General features: G+C 42.7%; 1 protein-coding gene across 1 annotated transcript in view; it reads right to left on the bottom strand.

Annotated features, from left to right (window-relative positions):
* Nucleotides 1–24,649, bottom strand: part of unc5b (unc-5 netrin receptor B) — a 95,778-nt gene that overhangs the window by 57,057 nt on the left and 14,072 nt on the right. Inside the window, exons 2-3 of the mRNA XM_046071402.1 lie at nt 24,125–24,252; nt 23,964–24,029 (exon numbers count right to left, since the gene is read on the bottom strand). Of these exons, the coding sequence (XP_045927358.1) occupies nt 23,964–24,029; nt 24,125–24,252 (194 nt within the window). The remainder of the gene's footprint in view (nt 1–23,963; nt 24,030–24,124; nt 24,253–24,649) is intronic.

Genomic DNA, 24,649 nt, shown 5'->3' with positions numbered 1-24,649 from the left:
ATATCAAAAGAAATACATTTAGTTGATTGATTGGAGGGGGAAAAAAACGCATCCTGCATGCTGAATCTTGCCTTGAGTAAGCTTCACACATTGGAGTTTCTTACCCACCATGGGCCTTTGTCAGGTTATGTCTCAAGTTTATTAGTCCTGATATGAACTATAAACCCAAATTTTTCTTTATGATGAGTGGCGTCGGGGCATTGTTGAGTGATGATATTTCATGAGGGAAGCATTATGTACACTTCATAATATTAGATGCTCAGCACACTGGCTATGCTAGTCCAGTGCAGACTTGTTTTTTATGGTAGAATAGGGCTTTAGGACACGGTAAGTCAGGGTTTCATTTGTGAGAGCAACATTATGGCTTCATATATGTATTTGTGTGTGTGTGTGTGTGTGTGTGTGTGTGTGCGTTTATGTGTCTGGATTAATGACCACTGGCATAAGAAGTGCCATCGACTAGCGTTTTACACAAACACCCTCTAGTTTTGCAACGATATAGGGAAATGCCTTGGGGTGGAAACATGACTTCTGATGTCCTCTGTTACTCCCTCCATCCCTCCCTCTCTTCATCATCCGTCGCTGCCGCTCACCTGTGCCACCTCACTAATGATCGCTCCGCGGCTGTGAGTCTACCATGCATCATTTACCAGGAGCTCCAGAGAGGCAGCAAGAGAGAGAAGTAAAGGGGAAAAGGGGAGCAATAAGAAAAGAACTTTTCTATTCATGCAGGTGGGAAGGCTGAAAGGGAGCAACAGCAATATCTAGAAGGAGAGAATGAGAATAAGGAGAGAAATTAACAGAGGTGCAGACACTAGGAGACAAGCATGTGCTGCAAAGGCAGTGTAAAGTGGGAAGGTGAGAATAGGCTTGAGGGGACCAGGAGGTCCATTTTTATTAATCACAGCCTTGATCTGGTGCGAAACGCTGACAGCTTTAGATGGAAATAATACCCAAGAGTTGCCACCACTGCACTTCTGCTTGCCACAGAGACTGGGTGGTGACTGGGGCAAAACATTCCCCTTAAAATGAAATAATAACATAATTGCACAGATTATTGTTATTGAGACAGAGAAGAATATAGTTACCATGCTAAACAAGAACTGTAGTCCCAGCATGATGCATTTTCTATATAGCAGGAGAAAGGACTTCCTAACAGTACATTTCAGCTTTCAATAACATTCAAATTCATAAAGCTGTGTCTGTGAATTTGAAATGAAACAATTCGGATTTGCCACAACACATTAGAGTGGTTTCTCAGCATATACACAAAACAAAACAAAAACAGTGCTTCACACTTTTGAAGAAACTGAAAGACGTGGTGACAAAAACTCAAATATCACAGCAATGAATTGTTAATATTTTTCTACTAAATGCAACAATGAATTGTTTGATTCACCACATGTGTGGCTAGCCTTGACAAGACTCAGTGACATCTTATGATACCACACAGCAGAGTAGGGTTTTATTATTACAATTTACCTCTCCAGGCATAAAGACAGAAAAGTCAAAAGAGCCGAGTGACAATTTTTCCACAAGCTGAACGGACACTATCATTAGGTGTCAGACTAGATGGCCAATCAAGTTGTTAATAATAGGTTGGATTTCTGCAGACAAAGAATGGATAACACATGAGCTGACCCCACAGAACAACCAGCCAGTGGCCATCTTATTAGCCTATAAAAAGCTCAGGTGTGCGCTGTGCTTTGTTTGCCCTGGACATGGTCTCCCGTCATACCAATATCACCTCATTTCTGGAGGTGGAAGCGAACACTGGCAGGGGAGGGGGAGACAGGGAGAGAGGTAAACTGCGGAGGAGGGAAAAGAATGGAAAATATTTAGATGGGAAATAGTAGCACTAAATAACTGTGTCTAACATCTGATGAAGGTGATCATGCTAAACATTGATTATGTCTCATGTTTGTTATTAAATGAAATGAAAGATAGATTCCACAGCTTTGAGTAGAAGTTCTCCATATTGATAGTGCACTGAGCACAGTGGCCTAATTCCATTGGACATCTCTAAATGTAGATAATCAATATTATTGGCAGGTTGTTGGAGTAACCAGGGGCTAGAAGAACAATAATGAGTTTATCTTGTTTCCATGTATACTTTTACATCTCTGACCTTTGTGCTCTGGCAGTTTAGGCTCTTTTTCTTTTTAAGTGATGCAAATCTATCTGTGTTTACTAGTCAAATCCGTGCAAAGCAGTCAGATGAGGTTGAATCCACAGATGCCTCAAATCAGGAAGTGGAGCTTATGCTGCATGTAATAAGGTCATATTATTGTGATGATAAGTTATAAACAGCCAGAGGGGGAAAAAAACATGGATGCAGAGTTTTTCAGTCAACGCATTTTACATGTGACTTAACGGAAATATCACTGTTGAGGGTTTTTCTTTTACAGTAGTTGATGTAAATGACAAAGGAGCAACAAAGTAGACTTTCAATCGCACGGTGTCACTTTTATTCACAGATAAACATTGAAATAAAAGCATGAAATATAAGCCCCATCTCATGCCAGAGAAGAGAGAAGAATCTGTTGCAAAAAGAAACTGCCTTAAGTTGGTGAAAAAAAATGGTGTAGGAGACAAAAAGAGAACAAATAGGGCACCACTATACTGTAAGGTAGTTCATAACCTGAGATGGAATTAATGAGCACCTGCTTATAGGGAACAGAGAGGGGTTGAAAAGATGGACATCTGATGCTGGAGACACACCTGCTCCTCTCATCTACAACACGATTGTTATTTGCAGAATAACAAGGCAGCGGGTGTTGGACAAAAACTGCATCTCGATGACAGTGCTATCGTACACAGTTCAAAGATACCTATGGGAGGTAGACCCAGGATGTGTAGAGCAGCATGGATGTGAACGTGAAACATCAGACCTGCAGTCCTTCTCCTGTCACATATCCTGTGTTCAGGCATTGAAACAGCTCCTTCTGCGACTAAAAAAGACAAAGGAACAATCAGACACTGGGAGTAAGCGTGCTCTCGGGCTCCCACATTCCCTTTGGAGGGCACACCGCAGCCTTTCATCTCTGCTCCCCTCTCTGGATCTATCCTCTCATCTCTCTGCTTTATGTTCTGCTTTCTGAGCAGAGTTCAAACACTGGGGACCAGTTTAAATACTGTAGGTTCCCACTGCAGTGCTCCAGTGAACTAGGGCATATAGTGAAACATAAAATGCTCAGGCTTTTGCTCATTCACCCCCACACTCACACACAACACTATATGAATAGTCTCCCCTTTTTTTAAAATTATAGCACATTAAAGACAGTGTTGTTACACTGAATGTTAAACTTTAAGACGAGGCTATTAAAGACCACGAGAGTACTGGATGGATGCAGAAGGACCTAGAACATGATATTCCAGCACTGTGTGATGCAGCTTTCCAGATACACCGATGTAAAAAATCAATACATAAAAAAGCAAAATAAAGGAAAGGAAGGAGGATGCACCTGGGTCGATAAACTTGCAGGTGATTGAGAGGAAATGGGAGCCTTGTTGTTGCCGTTTGTATGTGTGTGTGTGTGTGTGTGTGTGTGTACCTACGCTTAAGACCAAGATTGTATGGTTGTACTATACCTGTGTATTGAGAATGTGACAGTGTTTCTTGTGGACTATCTCATGGCTACTGATCTGGTATCGACTCTGTTTGAGTCTTGTACAGGAAGTATTTTTCAGGTGAACAAGAGCTCTTTGCTGCAAACAAGCCTTTAAGTCCATCAATACGGAGGATGCGAGACCAGTGGAGGAACAGCAGAGATGCAGAAAAAAAACACAGTGGAATCCGCAAACCCCTACAACAACAATGACGATGTTAGAGACAAAAGCATAAATCCACTTTTTGTACTGGGAAAGAATTCCAAAGTGAGACACGTGCTTAATCAGTCATTTTATTATTAACTGCATGCTGGCATATTAATCTCATGCTTCTACAAATACAATTATATGGATTAGGTAAAAAGACATAATCTGCTGCTCAATCCTCATTACTATGGTGATTAATCCACACTGATTACCTCATTTTAATTATCATAATGAGATACTCAAAATACCCATTCTGCCAACAGCGAGTGTGATCTTTGGTTATGTTTTGTGTGTTCCCTGAAAGCACTATTGTTGTGTGTGCGTGTGTGTGTGTGTGTGTGTGTGTGTGTGTGTGTGTGAGACTCTGTGGTGTGTGTTCTACCTGACTGACGGGGACGGTCCGCTCGGTTGAAATTAGATTACACAATCACAAACGTCCCAATCAGGGCTCATGCATATTTCATCCCCCCTGCATGGCTTTCATAATTACTTAATTAATTCCCAGCTCTAAAGAGATAGGCCAGTGCTAATCCCCCAGCCTCCCCCGGGGCTTCCCGGGACTGCTATAGATGTCCTGTCCCAGGATGCACTGCAGCAAAATAGGGGGAGACATCCTGAACAGTTGTACGGACTGTAACCATGGAGCTAAATCTGCTCTCTTAGGAGGCCTGGCTTCGTTCTCCTTCTTCTCAGTAATGTAGGTTGGGATACAGGATTCTAACTTCCCTGTGAAGCTCTCAGTTGGGGTTGTGTACAGGCAAAGTGTTTCCATCCCACTGTGAGAAACATTCAGCCCCGGCTCCCCTTGGTTTCCCCCCAGAGCAAAGAGAATGCATTCTGACTGATCTGACGTATGGAAAAATAGGGAGACATACCTACTGGCATACTTTTACAAGCAACATGTGCTCAGCCTGTTTTCGCTGCTTCCTCATCTCTTGCTCTTTCAGTGGAATAACACAACGTCTCATGCACTCAGTTTGAACTGGAGGCAAATAAGGAAACAAAAGGAAATCTTTTCTTATGCACTCCTACATAGTAGTGTATTTGAATACTTGAATATCCAGCAAAAAAAACAAATTTGAACTTCTGTTTTGCGCTTCTTATAGACTGCTTTGATATCAGCTATGTCGGCTTATGGTGTAGGAATTAATGACTTTTAATTTTAACAGAGGAGAAAATGCTGTAAGCCATATCAGCTATAGAATGAATGAGCTGAATCCAGCTAGTGCCATTGGATCTGTGGGGAAGAAAAAAGGATTTTTACAGAGCAACAGCAGTCACAGTTAACAGTCATGACTAATGCTAACAGTCATAAGCTGCACAGCATTTATTCCCTTTGGCTTATAATGTAAAGTCTAATGAACCAGGCACGAGATTCCTACTGGACCAGGAGCTACTTAATTGCTGATGAATGAATCCAAGCAAACATTGCAACACTTATTTAATCACACCTCCACAGCCTCCATGGTCAAGGCAAATAACATCTATTAATGGAATTACGTTGACCCATTATGAGTGACACCGTGGCCTTTCTTCCCTTGTTCCCATTTGAAAAATGTTTTGTGACTTCTTAGACTGTAATTAGTACTTATCTGTAGATTCAAATTATTTCTTTTTGCGTACATAACAAACGAACTATATGTCCGCTGAGAGACAAAATCACCACAGTTGAGGCCGTGTATCCACACTGTGCAGAAAGACCGGTCACCTACTGCTACTGTGCTGCCGAGGTGCCGCGTGAGTCCCCACAGCGGGACTCCAATGACCGAGAGTTTTCTGAAAGAGAGAGCGAGATAGGAAGGAGAGGCAGCTGGAGACCAAAGACAGATTTAAAACACTCCAATCAATCAGTGATTTGACTCTGGGCTAAATTCAACTTGATAATTAGCCAATCAGAGCAGGTTGGGGAGGTGGGAACTTTGCAACCAGGTGCCTAGAGGCCCTCAGGGGACCTGAACTGTCTCTTCCCTTCATTAACTCCACTCGTCCTCTCCCCTTGTCCGCCTGATCCTGCGAGCGGCCGGGGCTGCTGGGTAATTCAGTCTCCAGTCTCCGAGGTGACCCCACGCCGCGGGGCTGAGGGAGCCGAGGATACAACACTTCTTTTTAACCTCTCTCTGAATCCCCCTTTTCTCTGTTTCCAGGACCACTACTGCTGCCTGTTGTTAGCTCTTTGTCACCGGGGTTGTGCTCAAATGGTCTAAATACCATGAACTTTTTCTTTTTTCCTGACCTTCCACCCAGTCTTTAGATATGGAGGTCAAAGAAAAAGATTGTAGCTCTCCTCTTTTGTATTTTTATATTCTTTTTATCTTCTCTGTTTGTCTGTCCGTCTGTCTGTCTGTCTGTGTAGAAATGCAATTTCCTCCCATCTCACTATTTGCAGCTCTTTATGGGCACTTTATTGCCGTTCTTAGCTGATTGCTCATATTTATTTACAACGAATGCAGTTATGAGGTACGGATGTGAATGCAGTGGGCATATAAATGAAACGCTCATCTCCTGTTAGCTCATTAGAATGTATTGCTTATAGCCATCATCTGAGCTTTTTTCCTTTTTGTCTTCATGACTGCAATTTTGAACCTCCCAGGATCCTCTCTTAAGTTAAGATACAGTCAGAAACTGGAGCTTTGTTCTGGGGAAATAACACGGAGGGCCTTTAAAGATGAGATACGGCCTTTAATATGTGTAAAAAAAAATTGAGTTGTCATAATATCCACCTTTAATAAGGGATGTGCAGAGGTCCTTGTCTCACAGAAATCCACCCACCCACGCATCCACGCACACATGCACACATAGTGATCAGTATGATTTCACATTATGGTTTTCCACATCGCCATTAAAGCTGAGTTACAATGTGATTATTGCCTGTGACAAATAGAGAGGTTATATTCAAACTATTAAACAGCTCATAGCTTTTGATAGGAGACATATATGATCAGTTAAGGTGCTTCAGGCAGAGAAATGCTGTTTGTCTGTTTCTGTCTATTTCCACTTCCTTTTCTTCTCTTAATCTCTCACTAACACAGAAGATAGATATATTTATATATTTCGAATTATGTTAATCTGCAGTTTTTGAAGTTAAGAGGAACGAATACTGCAAACAATATCATCAGTTGTTCTCTCCCCACACAAATGTTAATACAAATGTAACAAACACACACACACACACACACACACACATACACACACACACACACACACACACACACACACACACACACACACACAAACATACATAACCAGTCAGAACGTGTTTTTCAAAAGCATGTTAATCTGTAGGTTTTTGAAGTGCCACAAAACACAGCATCAACTGAAATGATAATGATTGCTTTTATTGTAGTAATGCATAAAACCGGCACACGCGATGGAGGATTGTGCTTCCAAAAGCTGCATAGGAACACCACAAGTGTCTCTTTTGAGAATATATGTATATATCAATAGAAATGCAGGTGATATGACAGAAAGAGCGAGACATGCACGCGCATGCCGTGACACACGCTCACTGATGACAGGTGCAGTACGCTTCACTGAGCAGCTTTCGTTACTGACAGATTGTGGCAGGTGAGCAGGTCTAAGCAAAGCGATGACTGTCACCTTTAATCTCCCAAATCCACATGCATACACACACACACAAACACAAATACTCCCACCACCACTGGCACTACAATATTTTTTCTGTTCCACACCCTGCATGTCTGATTGCTATCCTGTCCGCTGGGGAACTGGGCTACCCCAGGGGGAACCAGAGTAAGGCCTGTGACTAAACCGATCTACCTCTCCCAAGAGACCGTCCTTTTCTCTTCCCCCTAGTGCATACACAGCCAAAGTACTGCTGCTGTCCCATCTCATCCAGTCCTGGCCCAGGCTGGCACCTGCAGGGCATGCTTTAATGACTTCCTCTCGCCTTCCCCTCTCTGCATTTAGGTGTGGCTGCCATCTAAAGGGAGAAGGAGGAGGACCGAGAGATTAGCATATCAGGGGTACAGATTAGTGCTACTGTGGTGTGTACATGTACTGACAGAGGGTGGTAATGAGAAAAAAGGACTTCCCTCCCCCAGCCCAAATCCCATCCCCTGGTTTAACAGAGGGAGTTCAAATAGAACCACAGACAGAGGGCATCTTTATCTGCTCTTTACAGGTAGAGGGAGTGACCATGTTTCCTCAATTTTAGGCACAATAATGATCAGTTGCACAGTTAGGGATTAATGCGATTAAAGTGCCCGGCAAGCCAAAATAGCAATAGAAAATAAGAGGCTCAAACTTTCTTTGTGGCTTTGGTTGTATTTTGCCCGTATCAGTTTTCTAAGCTGGAAACAAAATGTTCTCCTTTCCATCTTGTTCTCAGTGAGCTTCATGCTGGTTGGGTTGGTTTTGGCCCTCGTCCAGCTGATCCGCCACTGCCCTCTGCCACCCAGTGAGAGGCCTGGGCTTGGTGTCAGTTGCGATACGAAAGCCTGACCACCGGTGCCCTGTCTCTGCCGCAGGGCCGAAGAGCTCCTCACCCCCATGGATTTTTCATTTGTGGATCTTGCAGAATCAATGTTCTGTTTTTGCCTTCCCAGACAGGGACCATGGATCAGCATTTTCTTTCACCACTCTTTATCTCTTCATGTTTCTGTGTGTGTGTGTGTTTGTGTGTACCTGTCTGTGTTTACGTCTTTCTTATTTTCCCTAACCTTTCCCCACTCTGTCTGCCCTTAAGAAACCACATCCCCTTTTGCCATTGCTTTATCCGTCTCCTCTTCATCTTCCTTCTTTAGATTTCTGCCATGCCTGCATATGTGGTACCAGCAAGTGTGGGACTCACATTCAATTTATATTTTTTTCAACCTAATCATTGAACCAATAGGGAATTTAAGAGCAGAGGTATTTATTTATATAGACAAATTTCTATCTCTGGAGCAATTCACATCTTAGCAACTATCTGGAGGCAGCTAGAATAGCTGAAGATTCACAGAAAGCTGGGGAAAGTAGGGCAGGAGTGCCTCTTTGACAAACTAAATTGTTTGAACTGTTCTTTAAAGCACAGTGAGGGGCATTTACAGAGCATTGCTTCTCCACCTGTTTTCAGTTGTGATAGAGGAGTTTGGTAGCAGGTACTTTTTTCATCACTACCCGTGGCGCCTTGTTTCCTAAGAGACTCTTAGGTGGCTAGAAGTCATTGTTATCAACATTGCACCTCAATGTAACAGGGAGTCTAGCTGAACCTTTCTTTAAGGGCTTCACTGCACACAATGTAAATGATTCCTTTCTCGTGCTCCCTCATTCTGCTGCCCAGTGGACCACTGGAAACACATAATGTACGCAGCCACAGTGGCAGAGTGGAGAAGTAAGAGGTAAAGCTTTACAAAACCTTTTCAGCACGTGGAGCCACTACGAGCTGCTGGTCCCTACACAGATGAATTCCAAGCACAAGATGGAGAACATAATTGAATTCTACCACATTCTCAGACAAACACTCCCTGCAGACATTTGGGTCAGTTAATTGGAATTTCACTTAGTGCCAACGAACCATCAAGTAAGGCAGTGGGTTTATGCTGGCCGCTGTTTCATATTGTGTCGCATTAGGAAGTGAAAACCTCCCACACTGCTCTAATCACTAGTCTCTAGACAGTTTGGGAGTCACATTGTTGGCTAGCAAAGGAAAGAAGTGTTGGGATAATTTACAATTAGAAGAAGCTTTCTATTTTAACAAAAGTGATAAAAATGTTATTAATGTAAATGTATAACAGCCTGTTCATGCAGTGCATTGTGAACCTTGTATGTTGCATTGGTGGTTTTTTTTGATGTTTCTTATCTCTTTAAGCTTCATAAGCTTCATGAGTTTTAGGTGCACATGCCATCATTCTCACTCTGGAATTACAGCAACACCAACAGAACACAGTGACCTTTCAAATGCTGCAATAGAAAATTATTGAACCGCAAAGAAAATGTGGGGGGAACTTGGTGTAGCTGGAGCGCATCCACTGTCCCATCTCAGTACAAGAGGGAGTTCAGGTTGGCTGGTTACATCCCTGAAAAGAAGGTACACAAACAAAGATGAGTTTGTACCACTGGATGACTTTATTCACGCTTAAGGTGCAATGTCTAGGCTGCACTGGCAAGGTGTAAAAATACATTAACATTTACACTGGGGTGATATTCTGAATATGCTACTCCTTCCTTGTTCATAGTTTGGCTCTGCACCTGGTTGGGATGTGTGTATTTTTGTCTTTCCCTGAGAGAGTTGCAATATGTGGGCGAGGCCACTCTCTCTACACTCTATGCCTTCCACCAAACACAACTCCTGATTATTTGCACTTCTTTGGTGACCATTTTGTCATGCAGCATTGTCATGTCCCAGCCATTATATGCTACAGCCAGATAGTATCAGTGTCCAGCATTATTTCTGAGACTCCCTTCTCTGTAGCCAGGGGAAGCGTTAAGGGCAGGCAGAAAGCCGTGCAGGGCTAGTTTCACCTCCTCCACCATATATTAAATCCCACCCACTCCCTTGGAAAACTGGGGGCCATAAAAAGCACCGCACGAGAGAGGAAAAGAGGAATCATTATGTGCAATTTATAAACCATTAAGAGCCGTATTAAAAAGCCTGCAATCTAATTCACCCAGCGGTGGGCTCTGGCAACGACGGTGGCTGAGGGGAAAGGAGTTAATTTAAGGAGTGTGTTCTGGTCACTCAGAGTGTGTGTGATGTTAATAGGGTCCAGGGGGTCACCTCTAGACTAGAGAGGCTACAAACCTCTGCCCTGATGACCAAGTCAGCATTGAGGAGTTGGGGGGGTGGTTGAAGAATGATATTGCTCACCCATCTCAACTAGTCCAGCTGGTCATCTCTTAAAAGTAATTGTCACGTGGTTTCACAGATGTACAGTTCAAAGAGGGTGTGCTAATGGAATAAAATTTTAAATTTGTCTTTTCAACCACAAGGACCTCTTGGTGGGTCCATTATTACAACGTTATGTTTAGTGGACAGGCACTATTAAAACCCACAGAACTTTATTTTAAATTAGGGAAGTTGTCAAGGTCTCAGGATATCAGAAAAGTCAGGCTGAATTACAGAGAAATGTGTCTGTAATAATGTAAGGCATCTCCAGTTTTTCATTTCCTATAAAACAAAGTCATGTCATTTTTGGTCAGAATATTTCACTCAATATGCACAAAAGTGTAATATGGCTTGCTGAAACATGCAGAAACACAATATGGGATACCTTCAGACAATGTGGATTTTCTTTTAAATCTAGATTCAAAGCTTCTTGGGGAAAAATTAAAGGGGAATATAAGCCTAAATACCTGAGATACCTGTTACCAAAATGTTTTTCAATCCTTTCTTTTGTTTGGTTTGGTTGCACTTATCTTTATTTTACAACATACACTACGTTTTCACTTTACACTTTCACATCCGCTTACTAAAACAACTTTGATGAGTATTTCATGCATTTAGTTAGTGTTTTCTGTTGCCATTTCAATATACAGTATAACTGTCGCAGGACAGTGGTCCCACCTGCTTCAAGACAGCCACCATCGTCCCTGTACCTAAAAGGTCTGCCGTGTTTATTCTGAACAACTACCGCCCTGTGGCATTCACCCCCCCCCCTCCTTTCTGGTAAAGTGCTTTAAGAAACTGGTTCTCCAGCACATAAAGCACAACATCCCACTCAGCCTGGACCCTCACCAGCTTGCTATCAGAACCAACCAATCCACAGAGGATGCCATCTTCACTGCCCTTCACTCAGCCCTCACACACCTTGAGAAAAACAACACCTACAGAATGCTGTTTGTGAATTTCAGCTCAGCATTCAACACAGTCTCTCCCTTTAAACTGATGGGAACAACTTAAGACTTTGGGCTTGAGTACCACACTCTGCAACTGGATACAGGACTCACTGGACTCACAGACAGACCCCAGACAGTTTGGATTGACGGTCACACCTCCTCCACTCTAGTGCTCAACACTGGAGGCCGCCATTACTGTGTGCTCAGAATCAGAATCTGATTTATTGACATGTAGGTTTACACATAGAAGGAATTTACTTTGGTATTTTAAGAACAACCTGATAATTAATAACTCTGATTTGAGGACTATATGACAGACAAGATAGTAGTTTTACTAATACATATATAACCTTTTTAAGAGTTTTACTTGGAAGAGAAAAATCTAACAAGAAGTCCAATCTGTCCCTCAATTGTTTTTCTCCGGTTTAAATTTAACAGCTTCAGAAAATATCAACTTAGATTGAAGTTTGGCTGTAATGTTATTTACTGTGCTAAAAGATTTGTAAGTGGTAACTGAGTGACAATTTGAATGTGATATCAGGTTCTAAGATGTTTTGAGTCATGTAATAATCCTATGGTTAGCATTTGTATTATAGATTTGTGTCTTTCAGCCAACGAGCACTTGAGCCAAATGAAAAACAGCATACAATAATTAAGACAATGAGGCCATGTTTCACATAAATTAGGCTGTATTTAGTTAGAGAATATGTAAACACAAAGGTAGAACAAACTGATCAAGCATTTGGTGAAATGGTACTTAATTGACAGTTTTTCATACCTGGTGTTACAGGAACTGAATATCAGAATTCAGCTCTATTGGGAACATTATTCAAGTGGGAACATTTGAAGTATTCTTGGTGCTAATAGGTTGTGTTTATATCACTGCAGTTTTGATATAATGTTCTGTATCACTATAGACATGCCTATATTGTCTTTTGTACGGAGAAGGTCAGTAGGGTCAATAACTGTGGCGTTGAGAGCGTCTGCCCGGAGCCCGAGGCCCTCCCTCACCATATCATAACAACACCACGGTCAATACACTCCAAATTGAGCCCTCATGCAGAACACTGCACAAATCGATATTCTTAAAAAGGTTACACATCAAACTATTAAATACTTTATTGATCCATATGCAATATGTAGTGCTTATATAGAAATCTCTAGATAAGTTATCCCTGTCCTATGGCAAAGATGTAAGAAATCTCTCTCATTATTTTGATTTCTTACAGTATCACATGGCAAAGTAGATGTGGGAGAGAGGTAAACAATTCTCATTCAGTTGGCCACATGCCTTGATAACTGCCGCTTTCTCTTTTGAGAACATCCTGTCAAACTCAATGCCAAAATTTGACAGTTTAACGTTTCCGGCACCCAGTTTGACATGATGTTCTCTCCCATACAAAAACAGAAAACGGGAAGGCGACATTTAATGGGGCTACCTATAACTCAGCCCTTACATAAGCTATGTTAAGAATATCTCAGAAAACAGGCTGAACATCCCATTTTGAACCTATTCATCTTCTTTCTTATGGCTGTCAACGTTTGGAGAGAAAACTCCTCTAGCTGAGAGACTGAGACAGTCATACAGCATCTCTCTCATCAAACCCAACTATCTCAAAACCTAACATTAACTTTTTTTTCACATGCCAGCCGCATGTCATTCAACTAAAGGGATCGAGCAGCTGCACCAAAATCACAGAATCTACAATAAACCTGTCATAATCTGCATTAGAAGGAAATTGGGAAATGAAAAGACAAAAGCAGGTGTTGTTTAGGATGGAGATTTTAGTTTGCCAGGTGTAAATCTGGCAAATGGGAGAGAAAGGTGATTGGGAGAGGAAAGGATGACCAAGATAGATGGATGAAGTGATATTGAGTATCAAGGTGAATGGTACAGCATGCAGAAGCACAGAGGAAAATGCAAGGCAAGGCAAAAAGTCAAGAATCACGTGCCGGAAAAAGTCAGATGATATATAGCTTCATGATAATAGGTGAGAACAAAAACATACAAAAATAAAACCTGAGATACAGTTGCGTCAATCAAAGGTGAAAAAAGTTTTTTATTTAGAGAATCATGAACCGGCGAATATGAAAAACGTGAGTGGCACTTTCAGGCATTTTTGATAGTCCTTTGGACCATTACAGCGGGAAAAGTTAAGAGATGTACGTGTGGGTACTACGCAGAAAAGTACAGGGACACAGAGAAGACATAAGTGACCAGAGGCAGTTATGAATGTACAGTCAATAGAGAGACAGAGAATAGGCAGTGGAGGAAAAATCGAAAAGGGGCACAAGAGAGCAGAAGAAAGTGAGTGGGATAGAGAGTAAAGGGACTGACAGTGAAGAATGGCGGCAGTTAAAGATATCTGCCGAGCGATCTGTTATTACAGAAGGAGGGAGACAAACAGCTTCTTTCTTTTTTTTACAGCGAAATAAAGACACTCATCAATTTAAATTGGCAGGGTTCCCGGACCTCACCTTTTCTCTGTCAGACGCTGGGCGTTGAAGGCGTGTCCCTCCCTCCTCTTGTCCATTCATCACGCAGAAAAAGAAGAAGACACTCCCACAGGGGCATCCTAGGTAATCTTGCGTGGCCGGAAACGTGGCGTTGGCGAGCGGATGGCGGCAGGACCCTTTGTTATTTACTGCTCACTTAGCCCCTCTGCACCCTGACACACACACAATTTATGAGGACAATCGTCGGGCCCGCCGCGCTCCACTGGAGCACTCCCTGATGGATGTACAAGGAGAGAGAGAGAGAGGGAGGCAGGGAGAGGCAGGAAGACAAAGATTGAGGTCGGGGTGTCATACAATTTTCATTACTGTAAATTAAACTACTCAAGAGAAAAAGTTATATCAAGACAGTAGATAATGAAGATCATTTTATTGTACAAACAGTATGCATGAAGTAAAAAAGTCATTTTAGATATATTAATGAGGACCTCTCTGTATCAGCTTGAATATTTTAGAGAGTGTGCACAGTCCCATCTCATGGTAGGAGTGATGTGAACTGAGCTACCTCCTTGTGTGTCTTGTGAAATGCCACTGACGCACCAAATGTCACCAGAATGTCAGCAATTTCACTGTCTGTGTTTCGAGCTTTTATTTTGGTGCATTCATTTGAGCAGATACCTCTATTCTTTGCCTCAGCCGTGCCTCTTTCATCCTATCTGCACGTCCCCAAACCTCACCTCTGCTGTCCCTGTGCTCTATGTTTCTGCTGAAGCAGCCCGCCTACAACACAGTGTAGCGTTCGATCATAACAATCCATTAGAATAATCACTGATAACAAGTCCATTTTCATGAAAGAGGCAGGAGAAGGATTTATGAGCTTAACGCTACTTAGGTTCCATCCATTTTGTGCTGTAAATCAATAATCCAGTAATAATGTTCTTCAGTGGGGCAACAGATCCCCAAGAGCGGCATCCTCTCGCTCTTCATGAGTTATTTGAGCTGCCCTGCTATCTCCTTTGTTCTCTATAAAGTTGCCTTGTGGGACAGCAAGGACCAAACACATATATTTTTAGTCTTTTCTACACAATCTGGTGTGAAGCAACACGAGGGATTGGTAATACTCCAAGAAGCAGAGAGCACACAGAAGGGGAGGGGAGGGGAGGAAGAGAAGAAGAAAGCAAATGAGCGGAGAGGATGGGGCTGAAGAAAAAAGCTAGGAAGAACATGAAATGCATAAGAGGAGGCGAGAAGATGGAGGCAACACATGGAGGTGTTGGGGTTAGAGCATTTTACATGACTGTTTCACCAGCCTCTCCTCCCTTGCTATGTATAGCAAGGGCTCTAATTTACAACACTACTATCGGCTATTTGCCCTGTCTCATATATAGGAGTACTGTTTAGCGGTTATTTGTTGTGTCATTCAAAGGGTCCTGTTAGATTTTGGCAACAATGGCATTGAAATCAATCGCGTTCTGTTTTAGTCTTGACAATTATTGGGTTCAGCTGCAGAAGTAATCGTTTTCACCTGTATTCATAATGTAAAAGAATAACAATCATTTTTAAATGAAACTAAAAGCACATGTTGACGCTGGATCATTATTCACATGAACAAATAACCTTTGTCTTTCAACTTCTGTGATTGTTCAGCAATTACTGACGTCAAACATTGCTAGCTTGTATGCTGCCTTAACTCTTAATTGGAATGTGAGTGTTTGTTGTATTGTGTTTTCCTGAGGTGCTGTCATCACAATTTAAGGCATGTTTAACCAAACAGCTGGATAGTGAGAAGACACTTTAGAAAGCACTTTGGAAAAGGTTTGTTTACAAACTATTCTGTCGTTCATCACGCAGTCTCCACTTCTCATGTCCCTTGCCAAGGATGCCTGCTAAAGGTGCCCTGGGGAGTTTTGTTGTGAACCAGAACATTTTGTATACAGTCAGCGTTTCTCACCAAAACCTTTTGTGTGTATCCTTGAGGTCTAACAACCTGGTTGAATGCATTTTGTTCCCCTTAAAAACATTTTGAAACCTGCATTGTTTACATTATTTTCCACTAGCTACCAGGTTTCCTCTTCACTACCTTTTTTGGTACATTGCTCCACACTGTACCTAAGCTTGTCCTGTGACTTATGTGTCAACACTATCGCAAGACAAAACTGTTCCAACTCTGCATGGCTTTGGTATGGTTAATACTGGGGAAAGATTGTGGCTGTGGTGAATACATTCTGCTTTAGGTATGGTTAATGAACAAATGGCGCTATAAAGCCCTGAGCTGAGGAGAATTGCTGAATAGTGTGATAGTTCTCTGTGGGTTCATCTCTATGAATGGCTTCTTTCATGTATGAGTAGACATCTTATCCATTCATAAAATATATAATATAAAAATATTGATTATGGACGCTTTAAGGTTATTATATGGTTAAGGCTGGGAAAATAAAACATTTAGTTAAGGTAAGGGGACGATTGTGGTTATGGTTATAGAAATAGAATGGGGGTGGGGGAGTATTATTGGCTGTCTGTGAAAAACTCTGCTCTCCTGCATGAAAGTTAGACACACTACCCAGTCATTTGATACACACAGCCTCCACACAGCAGAGGTCAAGTGGATAGGACAGCAATTAATCGGGTGTGTGCTGACTTGACCTGGGTGACGAGGCTCGATAATGACCATGAATACCCTAAAAACTCTGGAGTCCGACATCTTGTCTTCTGGCTTTATGCTACCTTATCTTGATGTGACAAGTTAACCTTCACACCAATTTTCACACAATATTCACAGTCTGTCCTTGTCGATTTATCTTTCTACTCTATCCTTTATGTCATCATCCAAGGAAAATATCTGCTTCTGGGGGGTAAATTGGTAGAACCACAATAGCCTACATACCAGACTGCAGTTGTGTGATTTTGTAGTTGCAGCCTAGAGTTATGAAGGATGGAAGTGTGTAAAGCTGTGCTCTATTCTGGTTGGAGGGGATGAGGGTGGAGCAGGGTGCAGCACAGGGTTAATATGAAACATGCTGGAAGCATCAGAGTCCAGACAGCCTCCTGTAGCCCCAGCTGGCGGCTTCCCCTCTTCTCCATCCCTGCTCTGGCTGCTCACATCCCCACGTTGCACCGAGAGAGCAGTAAGAGAGAAAGAGTTGGCAAACTCTGCTGCCCATGTGCCAACGCCAAGCCCAGATACTGCACTGCCTGCCTCAGCAACATTCTCTGCAACAGCATTTAGAACAGGAGGTAATAGCCCACAACATACCCTGACACTGCATTAATTCAGATAATGTAGGGAAATTTGAATGAAACAGCAACAGATGAACATCTTTTTCTGTCTTTTTCCAGATTTGAAAATACATTAAGTCATTTGGCGGCTAAGTATCCAACTAGATCTCTGCTGCTGGGATATCACCCTCAGGTCCATACGTGTTTTAGCTGACACAGCCTATACATCCCTCACGTGCCATATTTACAATCAAGTGGAGAAAGGAGGGAGATATTATACAAGGATCCAGCCTTCTCAGGTGGAATGAAATGTGACAAAATGCATGCATTTTTCCCCTCAAAACTTTACACGTTACACACATCAAGCAGATTAACAATTGTGTTTTGCTCCTATTACATAACACCATAATAGGCAGGAGCTGTGTAAGAATCTAAGACATGCTGTATTATTGGAAGCATGGCTTCATTAAAGTAACTGGTGCCATATTTGTAGGGATTTACAGTATATTACAGATGAAGCAAGTGCAGAAACCTAAGAGTTCAGCGTTCACAGATGAGATAAGAATGAGAGACTGAATGAAGAAACACCAGAGGCCATCTGCATGTGTTATTAAACTGCCCATCTCCTTGCACTAAATCCCAATAGTGGGAAAGAATCCAGCAATCAAAGCACATATGGCCGGCGACTGGTCCCTGAAATATCCTTCAAATGTAGGTTAATGAATTCAGGAGCAGGCTGTGCTCATGAGCATCATATCTTTAACAACCTGACAGACACACCTGCCAATCTGTGGCTCTCTGCAGGGGGGTGGGGGTGGGGGGTTTTGTTAAGGGGGGTGGGATCGATTGGCACCTACATAGTGGACCCTGTTTGGTGACAGCACCACCAGAGATGCCGGGACACCCAGGGCAAGTCCATTCATCAGAGACCATCAGGAGCTAATGAAACACACTGAGAGAGTGATTAAGACACAGACACCTACTACAACAGGGCCCCGTGCCTGATGCATTAATCACAGCCAGTGACTGTGGGATCTATCTGTACCCATTTGCTGTGTGTGCATGTGTGCAAGCATGCCTGTTGTGTATGCCTTGATGTGTGTGTGTTTAGTGCATACAGACACACCTACAGACCGGTCTTTATGTCACACGTGTGTGTATTTGTTAGGGAAATAGCTGCAGCGTGCATGGAGAAGGGGCTACTGTCCTTTCTCTGTTTGCCCTTGGATATGGTCCACCACCTTTGTGGCTCTGCCAGTAAAATGACACTGTGCTTGGTCTTGGCATAAATACAAGGTGCTCTCCTACTGATCATTAACTTTTGGTGTTAATTGATTAATCAAACCTGGCTGATAATGAGCAAACACCAAGACCCGAAAACTGTGCTCCATCTTGGAAGGGCCCTGTCTGCTCAGTGAATGAATAATACAATGCAGATGGTGCAAGTGTTATATATTTATCTTGGTAAGAGACTTTTCTGCAGCCGATTATTCATTGCAGTCTGGTTATACATAAGTTTGTCACATGAACTAGGCTGTTAGGAGCTGCAGCATCTTTTTTGTAAGTCAGAGACAGCGCCACCGCATTAAGGCTACGCGACAAATTCGTTAGATGACATCCAAACACCATCTGTGGTGTCACTGTCAGAGAGAGAGGCTGCATATTGTTTATGACAGAACCAAGATGAGGTTTTAATACCTGGTTTTATTGCTTAACAAATGAAGGCAGGCTGAAGGTGATTATTTATATGTATTAATTAAGTTAATTAAGATGGGAGGATTTGCTTCCCTCGCCCCTGTTGTTAATTACATCTGTGTCTACAGCGCAAGGTTGAGGCCGTAAATACAGATGTCATCTGTGTGCAGCCAATGTTAGAGATTAAGCTCAGCATGTGTTTGCATGTGCATGTTAGTATGCATGTGTCACAGGCTTAAATACCAATGTCACTCATGCTCAGTACATGGTAAAAAAAAACATACTTAGCATGGTTTATAATGCAACATCTCTCTCTTCTTGCACAACAGCAACTGCCACAGCCAGTTTCTGAGGTATGCACTACAAATGAAATATGTGTAATCCCTGCAAATGATAAAGACATTTTCTCTCATTGTGTTACATGTGTCTTTGTCCAAAGCAACCCAGTAGTTCGACCTGCTGAGTGAGCAAACCACTCTCCCTCCACTCTGTCTCTGTCCCTTCTTCAGACTCGCTTCTGTTGCTGCAAATGGGACAGCAACCAAGGGGTCTGCACTACAAGCAGCAGATTAAAGGATTACCATTAATTAGATGTCAGGGACAGAAAGGGGCTTTGCCTGTCTTGGCCATGATACAATATCTGTTAATCTGCTGCGCTCCTGGATAAAAAGGAATCAGTCCATTGACAGGAAAAATAGGAAAAGAGGGATGGGGCCAAGAAAGAATTGAAAACAAGAACAAAGAGGCAGAGGAGTGAGGGGTGTGTATAGAGATTGGATGAGGGATGAAAGAGGTGGAAGAAAGCAAATATGCTCCTGGTCCACTTGAATATACATTGAGCTTTTTCTTATAGAAAGAAAGGCAGCTGGGGATGAGGCATTAGGGTGTAAGGGACCAAAGGGAAGTAATAATGAGTTAATAACAGGGTGATCTATGGGGAAACAATGCGCAGAAGAGTGGGGTGAAGTGGCTGGGGCCCAAGTAGAGAACAGTGGCTCCTAAAATAAAATAGGAAATGGTGCTAAAAAGGACAAACTCTTTATTTTTATTTTCATAATTTATTTATTTTTGCTAGGACAAGGTTGGCCAAACATCTCTCCCTGATGGACATGTGTCCATCTTGTCTGTCAGCTTTGCTCTGCATCGCTGCATCTGTATGATTGTAAAAAAAAAAAATAAAAAATGATAGTGAAAAATGACCGGCTGCACTTCACAGATATAGCATTTTTTTGTACACAGTGTTATTCTTAATTGAAGACTCGGTCAGATGGATAGCAGGTAAGTCAGGTGATTGACAGGTGACTGGTTTGAGTTTGATAAGGCACTAGTCCATAATAGAAGTCCTGACCCTTACTTTTAGTGCTATTAACCCAAGCCAGACTGCCTGTGTTTACTTCATCTTCTTTTGACAGGGAGTTTGATACTGAGCCTCAGGCCAGGTGATGACTGTCTCACTGGGATCGTGTCATCAACCCACCTACTGCCCAGCAGATAACACTCACCCAGCGGCCATCTCGGTTTTGGCTATCGTCTTCTCAGTCTGGACAGATCACCCTCACTGAGCCTACAGCTGTATGAGGCCTATCACCAGCATGTACACACAAGGCGGTTAAATTGCTTATAGGAAATACAAATTATCTGCAAAGTGAGGTTAATCTTAAGTTGTACAACCGTGCATTTTGTTGAGTTGAATGCCTGAAGGCAAGTGCAGGACTGCACATGTTAGCTTCACCTAATGTAAATTTGAGTTGCGAGGGGGTAATTGATGGAGAAGGGCTGGTACATCATTTTCTTATGGCCAGGCATAGGGCATTCCCTCTATTTGAATAGAGGGACTCTGGGCACCCCTATGAGCCCCACTCGCCTGAGACTCTAATTACTTTGGGGACCTGGAGAATTCAAAGGATTTAGATATGGGGAAAAAAGAATTTCCAATTTACTGCACCACTTGATGTTTGTCTTCATTGGTGGTGTGCTTCGGAAAGCAAACTGACACAAAGTGCACATTTGTGCGCCCTGATAAAGGTGAAACATTAGTAGAACGCTGTCACGGCTGTGTTTATCCCTGGGCAGTGTGCATGTGTGTGTGTGGATAATAATCTCCTGGACAAACACACTGTAACCTCAGCCCCCCCCCCCCTTCTGCTGGAGCTATCTTCATCTCACAAAGCTCAACCCCTGCCTGTCTAGCTGCTGACAATTCTGCTCATGCTGCGGAGCCACTGCCCCCCCCAAAAAACTTTACACTGGGAATAAATTACCTCTGAAAGTATGAAGGCAGAGCCATCAGTTTCATTTCTTGATTGAGTCATATCTCATTCACTTTTACCACCGCCGTTGTTTAGACATTTACACAGAAAATTCAATAATCACTTCACAGTTGGGGAGATGTTCTGCATAAGAGTCTGATGATATCGCTGAGTCCTGGAGAGGTCCGTGGTCCGCTGCGCAAATGATTTGGTTACGTGCAAATCATCTTCTCATTTCCTGAGATTTATATAATTAGAATTCTGTAATGAAATTCAAATACTAAAAAAGCGAAAATATATTTTTCATTAGTTTGTAGCCTAGATTACATTTTCGCCTGATTGAGAACAGTCCCCCGTGGACTGTGGAAGGTGCTGTCTAAACAGTTTAAAACATGGCTTCCTTGACAACAGACCCTCTGAAGCATAATAATCAGAAACACATTTTGGTTATGAGGTCAACCGACAATAATTGCCTGGCAGGTTGATCAATTAACACTTCCCCCCCCCCCCCCCCCCCCCCCCCACACGTGTTTTGATCTGCATGCACATGTCTAAGTTGTACCTTTATATAGTGGTTCAGAAAGGTGTTAATTTATTTCAGCGAAATGCAAATCACATGTCAGTATATCAGACAAGGGAAGCGGTGTGGGTTACATACTTATTCAGCATGATGTGCTTTGGAATTATGAGGCCACAAAAGCACCAAAAGCTTAATTTCAAAGGTTACACTGCAGATGACTGAAAGCTATAAGGAAGCTCAATGGTGAAATAAGGATTTAATAAAAAAAATATTCCCAGTGATTCAGTTGTCATTAGTTGAGAGCACCCCTACGCATATGCACAGACCCATGACCAATGAAATGAGAGTGAGGGAAAATGGGTGGTAAACTTCCCATCATCTCCATTTTTTCCTATTTAACGGGGGGATATTTTGCGCTCGCTCTGAGTGGCAGAGACCAGTAAAGCCGTAATGTTTTACGGCCTCCCAGCTCAGTGTTGACAAAGATTGGGCACCAGAGAGGCCTGCAAGAAAGTCACAAAGTCATGCAGGACAGAGAGTGGGGGTTCGCAGAGTGATGCTTCACTGACAGAATCTAGTGTTGTTGGTGGTTTAAGGCATTAACGTCACACTTTCACACTTTAATTGAGCACCCGGTGAGCGAGATGTCAAACAGCAGAGCTCTCCAGGGTGGCATATGTTGTCTAAGTTATGTGTGTGCAAGTGTAACTTTGACTATGTGTGCCTATGTAAGATTTTCTGTGTGTGTGTGTGAGTGTGTGTGTGTGTGTGTGTGGGAGTGTGACAGACAGAATGAGACCTCTCAGTAGAAGATGCTGAGGAGACAATCAATACTGCTCACCAAGGTGTGAGGCTACAGCCCTCGCTCGTTATGCGCGAAGAGGGAGGCTGCTGCGGGGTCTGGCAGAGGAAGAGCCAGGGGATTGTAGACAAACACTCACAGAGGCCCCAATGATGTCAGCCTTTACTGTTTTTTATGATACGTGACAAGATAATGAGTCTATAGCACCCCTGAAAATATCCCCCGGGTGTTTTATCACTGCGAATCTTTTCTGTGGAGGAGTGTTACTGTATTTTCTCTTAAGATTCACCGTGAACAATGTGACCAGATGTCCATTTAAGGGCACCTATATTTTAGATGTGATGATGTCCAAGAGAAACAGAGGTTATTTGTGAAAACGCTGTACCGACTAACACAGGAGGAGAAAAAAAACCCTATTATATTAATTATACCTACAGCATACCATGACATTGGAAAAAATACCTCTGTGCAAACAACGTGGCTCCCATTATCTACAAATAACCAGAATCCCGAAGGTGCTTTTGGATTAAATATAACTGTGAAAATAATGGGCATATTTTAAAATTTGATAATGCAACCCAATACTTCTGGGCACCATTTTCCTGGACCAAGACTGTGGGACAGTTCTGTTCAGCTTCACCCCATCCCCATCCATTTTTATGCAGGCTGCCAGTAAGCTGTGCCAAAGTGCTGATATCCCTCATTAGAAAAGCAGGATCCAGGAAAGAGTCCAACTAATGCCTGCTCACACAGACACAATGATGGTGCAGGGTCTCCACAAGAGATTTGAAGGTCAACAAGAAAGACAGGTTGTAACAGATAGCAAATTGCTGCCTGTAAAACCTGGCCATTTAAAAAGAATATCTTCTGCTGTTGTAGAAGGAGCATAAGGGCAGTGCAGATGTGTTCCCTCATGTTTGTTAACGCTAACTGCATGTGACTGCAGAAGGAAACAGACACGCTGATTGAGGTGACTGTGTATGCATGTGTGTCCAAGTGAAGCCTGCGAGATTACCATGGCAGCAGTCAATTTATCCACACAGTGTGGGGCCCAGAATGTAACACTTACACAGAAAGTGCAGAATATTTGACATAGATTAGTAAAAAGTGCATCTATACTAACATGTCATTCATTATCTAGTGATACCTAAAATAATTCTATCCACTGAGCTCACAAAAGCCAACATTTATCCAGCCCTTAGGGGAGAGCCTGAGGAGGTTTGGCTTTAAGGTGGCAGGAATATGGAATTAACGCAGGTCACATCCCATCTCCCATATCCTTAGGCAAAATATGTATCCTCATTTCCAGCAATTCCACATATCACCAGTGGCTCCTTTTTCTGTTATGGCTACATTTAAGACGATATTTTCCCCTCTTTCTGTTCACTTAATCAAACACATGCGACCACAAAGTGTATTCCTACTACCGTCTCACTTGAAAGCCGTCTCCCTCCTGAGGTGTTTTGCGAAAGCTCTGGGGTGCTGCAGGTGTGGTGAGGGCCTTTCGGTACCAGATATGGCATAAGGATTATATCCACACCAGATTAAACCACCACCATTGCCTGCTGGGAATTCTAACAATTATCAGCCTTGTACTCCTGGGATGTGGGACTGATGGGGGACGGGGAGTCCTGAGGCAGAGGATGGGGCAGCCAGACACTCGTTGTCACGAGGGTAATGTCTCCATCTTGGACATCGGTCTGCCACATTGAGATAAACAGTGCCTGCCAGGCAAAGGTATTACAAAACATCAGATGTCTCAAATGCACAGTTAAAAAGCCCAGTTTGAGACATGGCATTGCCTATTTTGTTTCATGTGACTGGCTTAAGAATTCCCTACTGCTTATCTCCTTTTGTTCCCTTTTGCATCCATGGCCACAACGCCCATCACTGATGCTGCTGTTGAAAGTGTTGTAGGTAAAAGCCCACTCAAAAGCAGGCCTCTTTGTCATTTTGGAGCTGTTGTAAATTGAAGGGCCCCTCTGAAGGCATTGGGAAGAGAAAAGGGGGTCTGTAATGAGAGCACTAAAACAACATATGCTGCTCCCTTGCACCTCCGCACTTCAGACTGGCTTTTATTTCACCCTTTTTCCCTCTATTGCACACTCTGCTCCCCCTCTG

Source organism: Micropterus dolomieu, linkage group LG15 (genome assembly GCF_021292245.1).
Source record: "Micropterus dolomieu isolate WLL.071019.BEF.003 ecotype Adirondacks linkage group LG15, ASM2129224v1, whole genome shotgun sequence".
Classification (NCBI taxonomy): domain Eukaryota; kingdom Metazoa; phylum Chordata; class Actinopteri; order Centrarchiformes; family Centrarchidae; genus Micropterus; species Micropterus dolomieu.
This window is presented reverse-complemented; position numbering and strand designations above follow the sequence as displayed.